This window comes from Patiria miniata, unplaced genomic scaffold (genome assembly GCF_015706575.1).
Source record: "Patiria miniata isolate m_02_andy unplaced genomic scaffold, ASM1570657v1 HiC_scaffold_6, whole genome shotgun sequence".
NCBI lineage: Eukaryota > Metazoa > Echinodermata > Asteroidea > Valvatida > Asterinidae > Patiria > Patiria miniata.
The window spans coordinates 14763706-14781354 of NW_024037073.1; the positions used below are offsets into that span (position 1 = coordinate 14763706).

The following is a 17649-nucleotide window of genomic DNA, read 5'->3' on the forward strand; positions in this document are numbered from 1 at the left end:
AAAAGCGAAATGTAGGACATTTTGTAAATATCTGTGTTGTAAATTTACCGTGAATTCCCGTCACTTGCTCAGGCTCCGTTTCGAATCACGAACGGTCGGATTGCATTTATGCGACGCTCAAAATTTTGTCCACATGGTCCGCAATGAAACAGAAATCACATCCGGTATGGAATGTGCGCGTTTCTATGGGAAGTTTTCGGATAGCATTTGCGCACATTGTCTAAGTGTGGTCTTGAAACAGCTGCAGCCAGATGCTTTATACATAGGTCATAGGCCACTTCCTTCACAAGATTCTGTGAAGCTCATCAGCGTATCCCAGCGTCCTGTTTGTAGGGCGGGGGGGACGAGCGAACCGTAGAGGAAGGAAAAGGCTGTGAAGTGGGCCAAACTTCCATATTTGTTCCATGAAACTGAGCGCTAGCGTACTGTGCGTGCATGACCGTTGGACGTATGTGCATTGTAACCCCATACGTCGGTGTGCATTGTTGTCTTGATTGTTGGCTCCGGGTAAGTGAAATTATCTCTCCTGTTTTTCCTCCTAAATCTTAATTATGCATTGCCTTTTCTTCTGCTATTGCGTTCAACACGTCCTGCTATATCACCCTGATCCATCCTCCATCTTACGTCTTCCACGGGAGGCTGGTACTGGTAGTACAGATATTACCACATAAACGTTAACAGCAATAGTATTGAACAGCAACAGTTTGTAGAAATGTCTTCCGGTTCAAGGCACGGAGTCGATCGCCTTGACTTATTAAACTGTACAAGCAACTCAAATGAAATGTACCTTCCGATTTTTTGGTGGCATATACAAGTCTGACTCTGGAAAATAGACCGTTGCAGGTATCTATCTTCATAACAAATGTTTACTCATTCTAATTTCAGAAATACATGGTCATTTCCTGACGCCTGAACACATGAGGTCTAAATATTTTATACGGCCGCTTATATCGTTATTAATATTGACTATTGCCGAGTACTATAATACACGCATGTATAATGCTGAATCCAAGCACCCTGTACAACTTAAACAACTACACCAGCAAGGTAGTCTGATGATGACGACACTGTTCGAAACGTCGTGTTTATACAACTGGCTCCCAGCGGAAAAGCACTCAACTCAAAAGAGATAATATTCACACGGTGTTAGCGGAAACCTCCCATTCTTTAGTCAAGGGGTTCCTATTCACTGAATACAAATTACAGTGAACAGGACATGTGCAATCCAAACAAATATGCAGACTTAAATATGTACCGTCATGAAATACTTCACGTTTTGACATTCATAACCTACTCAGTATCCTAACGGTGACTGCTCTATGTTCCGACAACCCTATGTCCCGACACCCCTATGTTCCGACACTTCTATGTTCCGACAACCCTATGTTCCGACAACCCTATGTTCCGACAACCCGCACATATAATGTTGTGTTACTCCCGGTTATAGTTAGGAATATCGGGGTGTCGGAACATAGGGGGTGTCGGAACATAGGGGTGTCGGAACATAGAAGTGTCGGAACATAGGGGTGTCGGGACATAGGGGTGTCGGTGCATAGGGGTGTCGGAAAATAGGGGTGTCGGGACATAGGGGTGTAACCATACTAACAACCTTCTTCCCTTCCCATGTTCATCAGTGTAGGTCATCAAATCTCCCTCAAAACGAGAAACCAGTATCATGGCTGATGTAGTGACTAACCCGGTAAGTATTGTTTCAATTTACTTATGCATTAATTGACGTATTCGACACAAAAGGGAAATGAAACATTGAAAACTCGTGTTATCAAAACTGCTAGGATATTTTAAGGTAGAGTACATCATTAATTTTGTCAATTGTGCATTATTTTCGTTTGAAGCAACAGAAGTGCTCAAAATCTAAACAAGGGTGCTGAACAACTAACCTGATGAAGTTTTAGCTCAGTGAATGCTGTATATTCCGAGAAAACAATATTCTAGGATCTCGATTTCAATTCAAAAGTTGGCAAAACATGTTTTGAATTGCGCCCAAAATCAGCGTCTGGGACACGTTCTCATTCAGCCGATTGCTGCTACGCGATGTCACGCACTGAACTGAAGAATACAGCAACCGCGCGTGTGTGTCAAGGCTTCGCTAAATTAAAACTCAACTACTAACGGACATTTTTAAAAATGCGTCTTTAGACGCATCTTTGGAAATGACCTTCTTTTATTGTTTTTTTCAAAATGAAAGCATGCCAGAAAAAAAATAATTTCACAGGGACTTTAGTGCCATTACTATCTTTAAACCAAGTAATCTTTTTAACAATAATTTCGTCAATTACCTTTTGGATAGCTGCAAATGATGTACTCTACCTTTAAAGGATGTTCATAAATGCGTTTCCTCTCGATATCAGTAGCGGATCCAGCATTTACGAAAGAAAGGGGGGGGGGGCGAAATGGAGGCGAAACCGGAACATATAAGTGCAGCATATTATTTGTTCATGCTGTGGGTGAAAATGTTTGTCTTTGAAGTGATTAAATAACCTTTTGAAAGCAGAAGAAACTGGGAGAAAAGACAAGAAATACCTCCTTAAAAAAGGTGAGAAATAGGGGGCGTAGCCTCTGGATTCGCCACTGGATAGCGACCAATGCCCATGCCAATTTACCCTCAATCTTTCCATACAGGCTGTTCCATACAGTGGAAACATCCCCGGTGGATATTCCTCCAACAAGACCATTTACGTTCAAGGATTTGTGCTGCCGCAGAGTAACAGGTAAGCAAAATGGAACAGTCAATGTGACACGCGCGGAACTTTGGCGCGCAAATTATTAAAGGATATTGGATCATTTGCTTTTCATGCACTTTGTATACGTTTACAATAATAGCACCCCTTCAAAAAAATGTTCAAAACCTTACGTGTTTAAGTTTCAGCTCAGTGAATAAACTTTTCGAGAAAAAAAATGAAAAACGCTGCACAACCTTGTGATCAAGAAAGACGATATCGTCCATAGCACACTTTATTTGGGATAAATGCATGTGGTCTTATATGTCTTCAAAGAGACACATTTTATTCAAGTTAAAGTGGTGGCTTCTGATTGTTTCAAAGTACATGTATCTCCAACTATTTCACGATGTCCAAATTTATTTCAAGATATCTCTAAACATTTGACAGTCTAAAAGCCCCTGAGTTATTTCGAGATGTCTTGAAATCGATTTCAAAATATCTCAAAATGTTTTCAAGATATCTCCAAATATTTTCAAGATATTTCTAAATCCGTTTCACAATACCACGAAATCCATTTCAAGATCTGTAACTCAATTTCAATACGCGAAATCCATTGAAACATAATTTTCCGGGAAGCTAATATTATTGATAGCCAACTTCAAAACCTGCGTTTCAACAATAAGTCAATTTTTTATTAAGGGGTCCATGCAATGAATTGTTCTTCGGAACATATTTTGTGCGACTTTCTACTCCTCTTAAATGTATGAAAACTATTTGACATCCCTGTTTGGTGAATTTTATTGAAAAGTGTACTTCTTTAAACATTTAATAAATGCCCATGCTTTTGTGTCATTTCAGAAAGACACTGTTCAGTTTAGGGGTTTTCTGTTCAAATTGTGAACCCAAACATTTGCCAATTAAAAACATTAATTTTGTGAGAAAAGTTTGCTTATTGGCTTTTAATACTGCCATGTACTGAAACAACAAGGAATCACCAAAGAAAAGGAAATTTACGACATCAAATTGTCAAAAAATTCTGGCAACTTTTGGTGCTGAAATAGATAGCTGTAACATTTAGGTTTCTGCCTGAAATGACATCACACTTTTGCTCATGAATATGCGAAATACATTTGCATACAAGCCAAAACGGTACCAAACTACCTTCGAAAATGGCAAAATGAAAATTAAAGGTTAAGTGGGACATAAAGGTGCAATTGCAAGGAGTGCACTAAAAAAAAATACATTAGGCCTTCATCATGGGCCTTTTAAGGTACGTAGCATGACTCGAATATGCAGGAATAAAATAACTGTTTAATAATGCAACGTGCAAATAGAGACTAAAAAAAACCCGCAAGCATCCTGTTTGGGTTCCCTATCCTCCATGAATGAAACGCAATACTTTTTGTTTTTGGTGAAGAAACCAGGCTACAATCCTGACAAAACCTCGCTGGGCCTCCAACCCCCGGCCCCCGTTCAATGTTGTCTCTCATTGCGCGGTGTGTGCTCCATCAGCTGGAGAGAACAACATTGAGCGGGGGAGTGGGTGACCGTGGCAGGCTCAGGAAGTGTCCCAACCATTTTGGCCGGGATTGTAGCACTCTTATTTCTAATGTTTAATGACAGTCGTAAAAGCCCAAAGCTCGTGTTCATGCGTGTTTCCACGAATTCAACTCTACATGTATGACTTGTGTTACCATGCAACATTTGCTAAGGAAGCAATGTAGTACAATGTCTTTTTATCGTTATCAAAACTCAGAGGGCACACGGGTCAGACGTAGGCCTACTATGTTGCACGCGTCGGGAAATTACCGAAATGAGAAATACCCAACATTGACAATGCAATTCTGGCAACTTTTGGTGCTGAAATAGCTGTAACATTGAGGTATCTGCCTGAAATGACATCACACTTTTGCTCATGAATATGCGAATTACATTAGCATAAAAGCCAAAACGGTACCAAAATACCTTCGAAAATGTCAAAATGAAAATTCAAGGTTAAGTGGGACATAAAGGTGCAATTGCAAGGAGTGCACAAAAAACAAATACATTAGGCCTTCATCATGGGCCGTTTAAGGTACGTAGCATGACTCGAATATGCAGGAATAAAATAACTGTTTACTAATGCATGATGCAAACAGACACTAAAAAAAACCGCAAGCATCCTGCTTCGGGTTCCCTTTCCTCCGTGAATGAAACGCAATACTTTTTGTTTTGGGTGAAGAAACCAGGCTAGCACTCTTATTCCTAATGTTTAATGACAGTCGTAAAAGTCCAAAGCTCGTGATCATGCGTGTTTGCACAATTCCTATCTATGGCTTGTGCTACTACCAAACCCTTGCTAAGGGAGAATGTCTACACAATGTCTTGTTATCGTTATCAAAACTCCGAGGGCACACGGGTCAGACGTAGGCCTACTATGTTGCACGCGTCGGGAAAATACCGGAATGAAAAATACCCAACATTGGTAAGGGGTCCGCTCATAAGTCCGACGCCTCATAGGTCCGACGCCTCATAGCTTCGACAAAATTGCATCCCCTAACCAACTAAAGACCCATAACTCCGACGAAATTTCGGACTTATGAGGCGACGGAGTTATGATACGGCCCCATTGTTAACAATGCAGTCATACATGTATAGATCATACAGAATGGAGACAAAATACTGCCAAGAAAAACAAAACAGAAATGTACCATAAATTAAAAAATAACGACTTAACCAGTCTTAGTTCCCAACATGGGCGTCGCGAGGCGTCGCTGCCCCCCCCCCCCCTGGAAAAGCCACAGAAAAAAACTAGAGGGGAAAAAAAAGAAGACGAGGTGCGAAGTTATTATTGCCGTTAATTGACTTAATTCAATGCACATTAATTTTTAACAACATGGGCGTTCGCAGGGTGTCAATGGGGGTGGGGTGGGCAAATGTCCCTCCGCCCACCCTCGAAAAATGATGAATTGAGAACATGCTAGAGAAAGTACAAGGATTTTGGGAAATAATGTGCTTGATACCCCCTCTATAGAAAAAAATCCTGGCGACGCCCATGGTTCACAATGGAGATAACCTTCTATATTTTCTCGCAGCATCAAGACTCCAAGACTTGTGCAGTTAATTAGAAATTATGAAGATTTTTAACACAAAATATACATAATGCATAATATTGTAACGGACAGTCTATGCACACTGTTGTTATCATTGCTTTCTAGCACTAGTGCTCCGGTGGAGGGGCTCCGGCGGCACACACCTGACCTGGTTTTGGGTCTGGCTAGCGCGCGCTCCGGAAATAGGCTCTACAAATAGGTTGGCTATTTTGGGGTTCTTTTGTTCAATTGCGCGGGATGAACTTGGCTAGATTCCAGGGTTTGGTAAAGTTGTAACATTGTAATACATTTTGTGAAACTTTGCATGTCTATGCTGGGAATTGATCAGTTGCAGTTCTGGTAGCAGTGCGGCAAGTTGCCCGCAGACTCCGCTTGGCGAAATAAATGAGATCTTCCTTCAGAGTTCGAAATCCCGTCTGTCTGTCCCCTTTTCTTGCGTTTGGCCGGATTTGGCGGACAAGAGCCCAGTAGGATCCCGCTACAATATATAGCTATATTGTTTGATTTTGTTTGTGTTCAATAAACTGTACGCGATTTTGTTACTAAAAATAATGGCAATTAGGCGGGGAAGGGCGTTACGTGCTTTCATCATTGTTGGTATTACAATCTTAATTGAAGCTTCTTTCATGCACGAACTTTACCTTTACTCCAGGAGTTTCGGCTTCTATATGATACTTACAAGAGTATGCACCCATACACGTCCCAGGTCAGATTCGACCTTGAATCCTGGTAAGACCCAATCTGGGTCAAAGTGACAATTGTTCGAGTAAAATTGACATTGCTCTGGATCAAATGACCATTATTAGTGTCACAGTAACACTTTTCTGGGGTTAAATGGCCCAGAAAAAAATGACTCATAGGATAAGTGTCGTTTTGATTCGAAAAAGTGCCGGGGCAAATCTGAGCCTGATACGGGTCGAATCTGAACTCTGGGATACAAAAGTATCACATCATTCACAATCTTTAACTTGTTTATACCCAGCCCAATTAAAAAGAAAATCGAAATGCATTAATTCTCATATAACATTTCAACCGAGACCAGATCATGTAGAATATCCTTCCTGAGGAAACCCTTTGTATCAAAGCAGCCTTGTCTCTAGCCTTTCACCAAGGCCATCGTGACTTAACTTGCCCTATTTAAAGCGACGAAAACGCGAAGCGACTGGAGATGGAGACCACACATGCGATGGCCTTTTCTAACTTGTCGAGAAATTCTTATGTTTTTCTTCATAATCACGATTTTTGCTATCCCAAAAGGGTAGCAAAAATCCAACCAATCATCAGCCTTTTCATGCGTGCGTAGCTACTACCCGGACGCGTCGACGCGCCCGGATGCTTGCACAAAATTTGAAAACAAAAAATGCGAGTCTAGTTTTCCACGAGATCGTGACCGCGTAAATAAGAGTTTTCATTTTGCTTGCTTTAGACATTATAAAATCTTCAGAACATTCGGGTATGTAGCAGACGAACCCGATATTTGGAAACCGTCCCATCAAGTTATACTTTGATTCCATGTATAGGTTCCACGTGAACCTCCAGAGTGGTGAAGGCACCAATGCGCCAAATTCATTTCAAGATATCTCTAAACATTTGACAGTCTAAAAGCCCCTGAGTTATTTCGAGATGTCTTGAAATCGTGTTTGCACAAATTCAACTCTACATGTATGGCTTGTGTTACCATGCAAAAGTTTCTAAGGGAGCAATGTAGTACAATGTCTTTTTATCGTTATCAAAACTCAGAGGGCACACGGGTCAGACGTAGGCCTACTATGTTGCACGCGTCGGGAAATTACCGGAATGAGAAATACCCAACATTGACAATGCAGTCATACATCAACCTTGCCCCCAGGGTGTCGAGCAGTACGCGCCCACCACTACCTGCTCTCTCACCCTGGTATTGGCTCATTTGCATGTGCAAGATTTTTGAACACGTATGCAAATGAGGAATAGTCTGGTGCCTGCATGTACGTCACATTAGCGTTTGTTTTTGTATGCGGTGTCGGGGGTAAAAACAGCATCAATTCGTCGCGCCGTGAGCTATGAAAACACGACTTTTTGTTGGAAGTTAAAATGTTACAGTCTGGCCCGCCCAATGCAGTATCACATTTCATATTAATATTAACAAACTCGAAAGAAAAGGAGTATTATTGGGAAAGCGTGGACGTTATAATTACAATGATCGCGAAAACACGTAATGCACGTTGGAAATATAACCATACCAACTACACGATGTAAATCCATTATTAGCAAATTACGGTATCGAATAAAGGAAGATACAGGAAGAAAGTTTCCTATCCAGGGCTTACTATTGGAAACGAGGTTGGAAATAAAGTAAGCACTGGGGACGAGGTTGGTCATACATGTATAGATCGTACAGATTGAAAAAATCACGACTTACGTCTTAGTTCCCAACATGGGCGTCGCGAGGGGGGGGGGGGGGGGGGGCTGGAAAAGCCCCAAAAAGGGGGGGGGGGAGAAGACGAGGTGCGAAAGTCAACTCAATGCACATTTCGTCGCTTTGCTCACGAAGTGACAAAAACCTAAAAATTTGACAAAAGTTCATTCTGAGATAATCGCATTTGAAGTTATTCATTTTTTCAAAAGACATTTTCGACCACTTTGCAGTAACAGAATTCGGAAATGTTTGCATTGTCCGATAGGATATAATTTGATCTTTGTTAATTCATAGTTGTTTGTTAAAAATAGTTCGTAATTAAACAGTAATTCATTAATAAAACTTGTTTGCACTTCGTGAGAACATCAAAACTTTGGGTCCCATATTTTGCCAATTACTTTGTACACAGTTTTTGTCACTTCGTGGGATTGTTTTCGACGCAACAAACTTGTTACTTTTGCGCGTCATGACAGTTGAGCGCGCGCGCGTCTGTTCTTTTTCAACATCGTTCGCGCGCGCGTGTATGCTCCCATCCTTCCACGTGTAGACCATTGTATAATTTCTGGCCCTGCTCACGAAGTGACTTTTTGTCACTTCGTGAGAACATTTTACACATTTTTACACTTGGTGAAAATGAAAATCACCAATTTCAGGCTTTTTGTCAATTGTTTGTTTACAATAATTAAGAAAGTAAACAATATTTTGCCTTGAAACTTGGTCAAATTGTTCCTTGAGACAACTATAATAAAATGGCTAGTAAAACTCAAAATCGAATAATTATCGATTTTCGAGGTTTTTGTCACTTCGTGAGCAAAGCGACGATTTAACAACATGTGCGTCCGCAGGGTGTCCATGGGGGTGGGGTGGGCAAGTGTCCCTCCGCACACCCTCGAAAAATGATAATTGAGAATATGCTAGAGAAAGTACAAGGATTTTGAGCAATCAGTTGCGGCGCTACGCTACGGGGGGCATGGGGGATTTCCCCCCCCCCCCCGTTTTTATCTCCCCCCCCCCCAGTCCCCCCCCCCCCCACAGGTTTCACCCAACACTTTATCAACAAATAGATTAATTATTTATATTTTCTTCGCTATAAGATGCATAAAATATGAACATATTTTGGGCTAATGAAAGCGTTATAAACATTGGTACTTGAGACAAAACATGCCACACATGCATTGATACAGCCGTGTGCAGCCAACGTCTTTGCACATTTGTTATTAGGTGTTGGGCCTCGAGCCCAAAACCTATTGTTATTCTATGAATTTACTATTGTTTTTGTTATTATTCTCCTCAGCAAATTGTATACATTTGTTATACACCATTCTGCGGTTTGATACATTTCTCATTCATAAACACGACTACATCTTTTAAGTGGCTTTAGTGGCTTATTTCCGGACCATTGCGCGCGCGTACACAGGGCTTGAAATTTTGTTTTGTCTGCCCCCAAATATTTCCTTTCCCCCAATTGCCCCCCCCCCAAAAAAAAAATTAGAGTCTGGCGCCGCCACTGAAAATAATGTGGTTTGCCCCCCTCTAGAAAAAAAACCTGCATGGCGACGCCCATGGTTCCCAATGGAGATTACCCTCTATCCTCGAAGCATCAAGACTCCGAAACTTGTGCACTTAATTAGAAATTATGAAGATTTTTTTAACACAAAATATGCTAAATGTATAACATGGCTAAATTGTTTGATTTTGTTTTAGTTCAATACACTGTACACGATTATGTTACTAAAAATAATGGCAATTAGACGGGGAAGGGGGTTATGTGTTTTCATCATTGTTGGTATTACAATCTTAATTGAAGCTTCTTTCACGAACTTGCTTTTACTCCTGATTTTATGCACTCATAAACGTCCCTGGTTAGATTCGACCTTGAATCCCGGTAAAAGTTGGTAAGAAACCAAGACTGGGTCAAAGTGACATGTCTCTGGATGAAATGACAATTATTACATAACACTTTTTTCGGGGTCAAATGGCCCGGAAAAGGTAATTCGGAGGAGACGTGTCATTCGAAAAAGAGCCGAGACAAATCTGACTTTTTATCCGGGTCGAATCTGAACTCTGGGAAACAAGAGTTTCACAGGCGTGCATGAAGTCCCATACCGGTAATTCTCCCAAAACACTCATCCTTCGTATTGATCATGAAATTGTTCATACCTAGCTCAATTTAAAAAAAACCCGGTTGCATTACATTAATTCTCATATAGCATGCCAAGCGAGACAAGATCATGTAAAATATCCTTCGTTACTCAGTAAACCTTTTGTATCCGAGCGTAGCCTTGTCTTCGGCTTTTAGGGATTCTAGGCTCCTCGTTCAAACATAGGTATTTTACAAACATCAAATCCTATTATACGAAGCCCAAATAAGAGTTTCCTTTTGCATTACATAAAAGCTTCAGAATATTCGGGTATGAAGCCATATATAGACGAACCCAATGTTTGGAAACCATCCCATCAAGTTATACTTTGATTCCATGTGTAGGTTCCACGTGAACCTCCAGAGTGGTGAAGACATCGCCTTCCACTTCAACCCCCGTTTTCAGGCGGGCCAGAATCTCGTCGTCTGCAACACCAAGGTTGGCGGAAAATGGGGGGCCGAGGAGCGCAGCCTCGACAACGTTCCCTTCGACCAAGGAAAGTCATTTGAACTCGTCATTCTGTGCGAGGGGAACGAGTTTAAGGTAAAATAGAGTGCAAGTAAAAACAGAATGACGAAAATACACCCATAAAAGTTTCAGGTCCAATTCGATACGGGATGCGGCAAATTTATTGTGTCAAAACTACATTTTCTTTTGTCAAAATTAGTTTTTCGTGTCAAAATGACACTTTTTTTGTGTCAACTGTCCCGGAAAAGTGACTTGGAGAAGTGTCTTTGGCCACGGAAGCAATTTTTCCGTAGGTGGGTTGTTCAAATTAATGTCACGCATAAAGTTCAGTTTTCCTTTGAATCGTTGCAATTAAGACACTTAAGGTTCTCGTTCTCCTTTTCCCTTAAATGAAATTATCTCAACTATAAATTCAGAGATGCAAAATAGTTGTTGAAAATGAGCAGCGATGACGTGGATTCGAACCACGGATCATTGCATCCATAACTCATCACGCTACTAGCACTAGGCTACTGTGGTAACTCGACGACGTCCGTACTTTAAAATGCTTTAAAGGTAATTGGTTGACGAAATAGCAACAATGCTCCTGATATCATTGTTCTGTTTCATGAATAAACATACTGGCCCGATCGAAACTATTGAATTATTCATGACTTTGGAGCATCCCGCCTACGGAAAAGAAATTCGCGACCCGGAAAAGGGTCTGGTCAAATCTGACCCAGATGCGGGTCAAATCTTTTTGGAGTGGATGTCGCGACAGCATTATTCCGTCGTGTTACAAATCTTGGTGATAGCCCTCCATGATCATATCCATGTCGTCAACGTAATGAGGCTTCACTGTGAGGTTGTATTAATGTTAAATATTGACCAATTCAATTTTTATGGCTTCGAACACTGGGTTTTCAAAAGAAACTTCACACGTCTTGTTTGCAGGTGTGTGTGAACGGCCGTCACTTTTTAGACTACAAGCACCGCGTGGACCTGCATCAGATAACATCCGTCAACGTGGCTGGAGACGTCGCGATTACCAGCATTCGTTATGACCCACCCTCCACAGAGGTAGGTTACTAAAGAATGATGAGGTATTAAAAAAGATGATATGTTGCATGTTAAATTACGACATGTGAATCTGGGCACATGCCATCCAACACGAACCCTCCCCCACCCCACCCCCAACACAATGCATTCTGCTCCCCCTGCAACCCTAACTCCCTAGGGGGTGTGCAAAATCGTATTAAAATTGGAGGATTCAGGACTGTTAGGGATTGAGTGCACAAAGTGGAAGTCTTGACGTGGCTACTCAAAATTGGGTTTCAATGTTTAATCCTTCCATCTCCTCAAAAGAATTAATATTTCCCAAATAATATCCATACTTTGTTAAAATGCAAAACTGCCCTGCGTATCCATATCACGCTCATATAACAAAATTAAAGATAAAACACAAATCTCACACCCCCCCCCCAAAAAAAATACCTTTTATTCATAAAAATTTGTCGTTCATCAGTTTTAAACTGAAGCCAAAATGTATACCAAATACTTTAATAATCCTTAAATACTACTGTTTTATGAAATAATTTATCTGGTTGATTATTTCGTATAGGCCAAAGCTCTCCAAGAAGGTCCACAAGGGCAGCCAGGAATACAAATTAGTAACCCGGTGAGTGCCGTTACACGATGAATTTTTGTTTTCATTTTTTTTTTGGGGGGGGGGGAGTAATCGAATTTAATATTATTCATTACAAAAGAAGATTAAAGGCGGTGAAAGTATCATAGGAAAATGCCGAGGGTCGTAGCTTCAAGTGTCAAAGACAGGAGACATAATGGGTGGGAAAATATTGTATTCACCGTCATGGTAATCATAATTAATGCAATCCTGTTCCTCATTATATTCACCAATAAACTCTTCAATATCCCTATCATCCTCATCTTGATATCGCCATCATCTTCATTCTTATCATCACCATACTGTCGACATATTAAACATTATCACCATCACCGCCATGAGCCCTAATCACCAGCATCACCGCCGTCACTCCACCACCACCATTAATACCATCACCACCGAGAAAAGACCCACCTGTAGTTTTACAACAATTTAGCACCACTCTAACAATCACCGCCACAGTTTTTCAAGCCATTTTCCCATTTCGTTTATACAGTCGACTCCCTTCTGTGGCCCAATAGGACCGTCTGGACTACAATACGGCAATATGATCACCATGAAGCTGACTGTTAGCCCAGCTCCCAACAGGTGAACATCTTGGCCGATAAGGCAAATGATGCTAACATCTTGGCCGATAAGGCGGATGATGCTAACATCTTGGCCGATAAGGCTGATGATGCTAACATCTTGGCCGATAAGGCGGATGATGCTAACATCTTGGCCGATAAGGCGGATGATGCTAACATCTTGGCCGATAGGCGGATGATGCTAACATCTTGGCCGATAAGACGGATGATGCGAACATTCGGAAATTAGACAACGGCAAAATTTGTCACATTTGGATAATAACCGAAAAGATGCTCACCCGCAAAGATTTGAAGTTTTAGTAATTACAACTGTACTGGATTAATAAGAGATAAAGAGCTAATGACTTCAAGACTTCAAGTATCAATTTATCGAAAGTCTTTTGAAAGTACATGTATTTATTATTTTGTTAATGACGTCATTTAAAGGAATTTCTAAGTGAAAACACGGCAATTAAACACGATTTATATAGGTTAGAGCAGATGGCATTTTCATATAATCTGACAATACGCAATTTGAACTTGCATAGGAGTAAATGTTAAAGTATAGAGGTCTATGTCTGTTTGAGACAGAACATGGGCCTTTTCCGCGTTATGAACTTTTCCGCATTATGAATTAATTATATAAACTTCGCAAAAAAGAAAAGAAAAATGCCATATACGAAGGACCTATATATGATTGCGGAATATGCCCAAGGGCGGATCCAGAACAAAATTTTAGGGGGGCCAAAAAAACATTTGGTCCCCCAAAAAGTTGGTCAAAAATATTACCGCGTGGGTAAACAATTTGATTCTAGATGCTCTGTGGTGCGATCTAAGGCAATTTCTGACCACTTTAACCATTTTTTTAAAAGGAAAAGATGGTGGTGTACGCAGTGTCTGCATTTATTGCGACGCCACTTTAAAAAAAAGTTGGGTTCGGGGTTTTTTTGCCTCCCCCCCCCCGGATCCGCCCTTGAATATGCCGAGGTCTCAGAATCTTACAAACATTTCTGGAAAAGACTGAACCTCAAGGGTAGAATGCACTTTTTTTACCACGTGCGAATTTTTTCAGTGATAGTAAGTCCATGCAATTTCGTTGAAAACAAAATGAGATGAATATTTCCAATTTTGTGATACTTCATTTCTTTCTCATAGACCATGTTACCTTTTACACCCATCATATTTCTAAGAGACTCAGCAAAGCAAGAAAGAACAGGTTGCTGAAAGTTGGCATCACGTGACAAAAACATCCAACTTGAAAACACATGTATAACACGTTACCTTTTTCCCCGCAGGTTTGCTATCAATTTGAATGGGGCTTACTACGGGCCCCAGCAGGATGACATTGCATTCCACTTCAATCCCCGTTTTGCTGAACGCACCATCGTACGCAACTCGAAACGGAACGGGAAGTGGGGAGGCGAGGAAAGGGGTGGTGCATTTCCATTTGCACCCAGTGGCACGCACGAGGTAAGCATTGGTCGTTGGGTTTTTCAAAAAACAAATTCAGTTTCCTGCCTGCTCCACGTGTTTGTGAACAATTTATCAGTTAGGTCTATTGCCCTTCAACAGCATGCCTTCCATCCAAAGAAGGAAGCATTTTCCACCGTTGGGTTTCTGTGGTAATTGTTATAACTGAAATAATTATGTTATGTGGTTGATAAATAATAATATCCAGGAAAAACAGTAAAATTACGCAACAGTAATTTGAGGTCTTCGAAGAACATACAAGTTAATATACAATTTGTATTATTTACCCCCAGGTTACCATCTTGTGTATGCGGAAGTGCCTGCGAGTGCAGGTTGATGGGCATCACGTGATCGACTACAACCACCGCCATGGCCCGCAGGGGGTCAAATCCATGAATGTTGATGGTGACGTCACCATCCACGCTATCAACATTGACTAGTTAAAAGTCGCTCAATGTTTCAGGAAAGCAATGAGTCCAAAATCGTAATCAAGTTTGTAAGCATTATAACATAGGAGTTGTAGTCAAGTTCTGATTAAGTCAAGTGATAAGCTTTTCAAATGAACTGTAACTCAAAGCCCTCGAGATCTTTTCTCATGCCTGAGATAACTATCTTATTACACAAAAATACGATCTTGAGAAAGGACACCCAAGCTAAAAAAAAGGATCCCTGGTAAATTGTTCTTATAGTAAAAGACATTCATTGGAACTGTTGTTCATCCCCTTATGAACCAATTTATGATTGGCTTTGGATTTTACTCGAGGTCGGCATGGGCGTCGATCAGTGGGGGACCGGGGGGACATGTCCCCCCCCCCCCACTTGTTAAAGTGGGGGGATATTACATCGTTTGTCCCCCCCCCCCCACTTTTTTCGTCCCCGACTCAGAATAACTGATTCAATGACTCCAAACTCGAAAATAATGTTTAAAATGATTATCTTTTGCTCAAAAAAATTGGTAAAAGTGGTAAGAATTTGCCTCAAATCGCACCACTGAGTATCTACAATTCCAACTCCAATTCCACGCCGTTATGGCTTCGCGCTTTGCTTTAGTTCTGATCAGTGTCGTATTTTCATATTTTGAGTAGTGTAAATCGTCTGCTAATAACGCTTTTTTAACAGTTCTTAGAACCACATCTTGCTAGCATTTATACAAATGCAATGCTATACATTTGTATTTACAGCTCCAACGTGCCCCTTCACGTTGAATTATTTTTCTGCGCAGAAGTAAATCGAAGTTTAAAAAAAAAGCAAACAAAATTAACAAATCTTTACAAGACAAACAAGCATACGTTGCTTAACCTTTCATCGAGGTAAATGAAATATGTTAAATCCTTTTAGAAACTAAACTCACTTTAATTGGGAAAAAAAAGTTTTGATATAAATTTTGTTTCAGTTCGTTTATTTTACTACTCAGAAATGTAAGCGAAATGTCCGTCCATAGTCTCAAAAGGTGAATGACTACTTCCTTCGTTTCTTAAGGGTGTCATTTTGCTACTAAACCATCCCCATGCTCAACAAGCATTCAAACAGGTGTTTTTTGGTTTTTTTAACAAAGAGACACTTTTATTGCTTATGAAGAATATTACATGAATACCTTCATTAAAGGGTCCATGCGATGAATTTTTCTTTAGAACACATTTTGTGTAACTTTCAACTCGTAAATGTATGAAAACTAATTTACATCCCTTTTTTGGTTAATTTTATTGAAAAGTGCACTTATTAACCGTTAAAATTGGCCATGCTTTTCAGGATAACTGAGGGCGCTGTTGCTGTGGTGAATTTCAGGAAGACATTGTTCAGTTTATGGGTTTTCTGTTCACATTGTGAAACCAAACTTTGCTCATTGAAAACACTTGAAGATGTTGCTCATTGGTTTACTGCCAAGTACTTACACAACAACAAATCACCAAAGAAAAGAAAATTGAGGACAGCACAATTTCCAAAATTCTAGCAACTTTTTGTGCTGAAATAGCTGCAACATTGAGGTAACTGCCCAGAATGACATCACAGTTTTGCTCATGAATATGGAAATTTACATTACCATAAAAACCAAAAAGGCACCAAAAATACCCTTTAAAATGTCAAACAAAAATTGAAAATAAGGTTAAATGGGACACAAAGGTTGATTTTTAAGGATTGCATTAACAAAAATTACATTGCGTGGGCCCAATATTACTGGTTTATGCATTAATAGTCATAGTTCGTGAAAGAACCAAGTTCAGCAACTGTTAGTGTTATGTTTTTAGCATTTACGTGTGTAATGTTGAACCCTTTCGAAATGTATGTTGTAAACGTTACTAACAAACATCGCTTGAGATTTAAGAAGTAAACCCATTCTTAACGATATATTGAAATAATTGATACAATTATTATAACTGAGTAGTTCTAAATTTAACCAACGAAATTGAAATAAACAAAAATGAGATATAAAATAATTGATTAGTCATTACAAAATGGTCTAAAAATAGAACACAGCACATAACAATAGCTGTTTATAACACAAAAGTACTGTCAAGTGAGATAAAAATTAATGATAGAGCTGTTGGAAATAAACATGTTATAAACAAAAGGTATAGTGTTGAATCTATTTTGTTTGGGGGGAACGTGTTATGCTTATATAATTAAATGTCTGATTTAATCTAAAATCCACAACGCAGGTTGCCAGAATTTGTAAGCGGTAAACAGAAAAGTGTAAAACACTATCCATTATACTATCCTTAGTGGACATGTTGAAAGTAGGCCTAAATCATTTTGAAAAATGCGTAAATCGTTTTCAAAAATTCAGGCATTGCGCAATCACCCAGGTGCGCTGGCAATTTGACCAAAAGATACTAAGCCCAGAACTTTGCTGTAAAAACCTTAATGAATTTCTCCCAACTGTCCTTTTACAATGTCATACAAAAATCAAACGTGCCTCAATCTATCGAGTCCATAACTGCTCCGATTTTAGCCCTTTGCAGTAACTTCAGTAAATCAGTATGGGATGATCAAATTTCATCACATCATGCGAGTAAATATAATCCACAAATCCAGAGTATATGCGTATAGGTGATGCACTACTATTGTTTATTTCTTAATTCAATTGTAGAGCACTTACAATCGACATTATATAAACATCACTTGTCTTCCTCTGTAAACGCTTTAAGCTTAAGGTAGCATAATGCACATGTATA

The 17649-nt window shown here is 40.0% G+C and overlaps 1 protein-coding gene across 2 annotated transcripts; it reads left to right on the plus strand.

Moving 5' to 3' along the window:
• The first annotated feature begins 338 nt into the window (after positions 1-338).
• On the plus strand, positions 339-15394 carry LOC119742619 (galectin-9-like). 2 transcript variants are annotated; one of them, XM_038218741.1, is made up of 9 exons: positions 339-507; positions 1640-1699; positions 2641-2729; positions 10654-10852; positions 11711-11836; positions 12378-12434; positions 12937-13028; positions 14302-14476; positions 14770-15394. In XM_038218741.1, the coding sequence occupies exons 1-9, from the start codon at positions 436-438 to the stop codon at positions 14914-14916; spliced, it is 1017 nt and encodes a 338-aa protein (XP_038074669.1). In that variant the 5' UTR covers positions 339-435; the 3' UTR covers positions 14917-15394. The 2 variants fall into 2 exon arrangements, with proteins under 2 accessions (XP_038074669.1, XP_038074670.1); XM_038218742.1 differs by having other exon boundaries at positions 411-507; positions 1635-1699; positions 14770-15393.
• The last annotated feature ends 2255 nt before the right edge of the window (positions 15395-17649 follow it).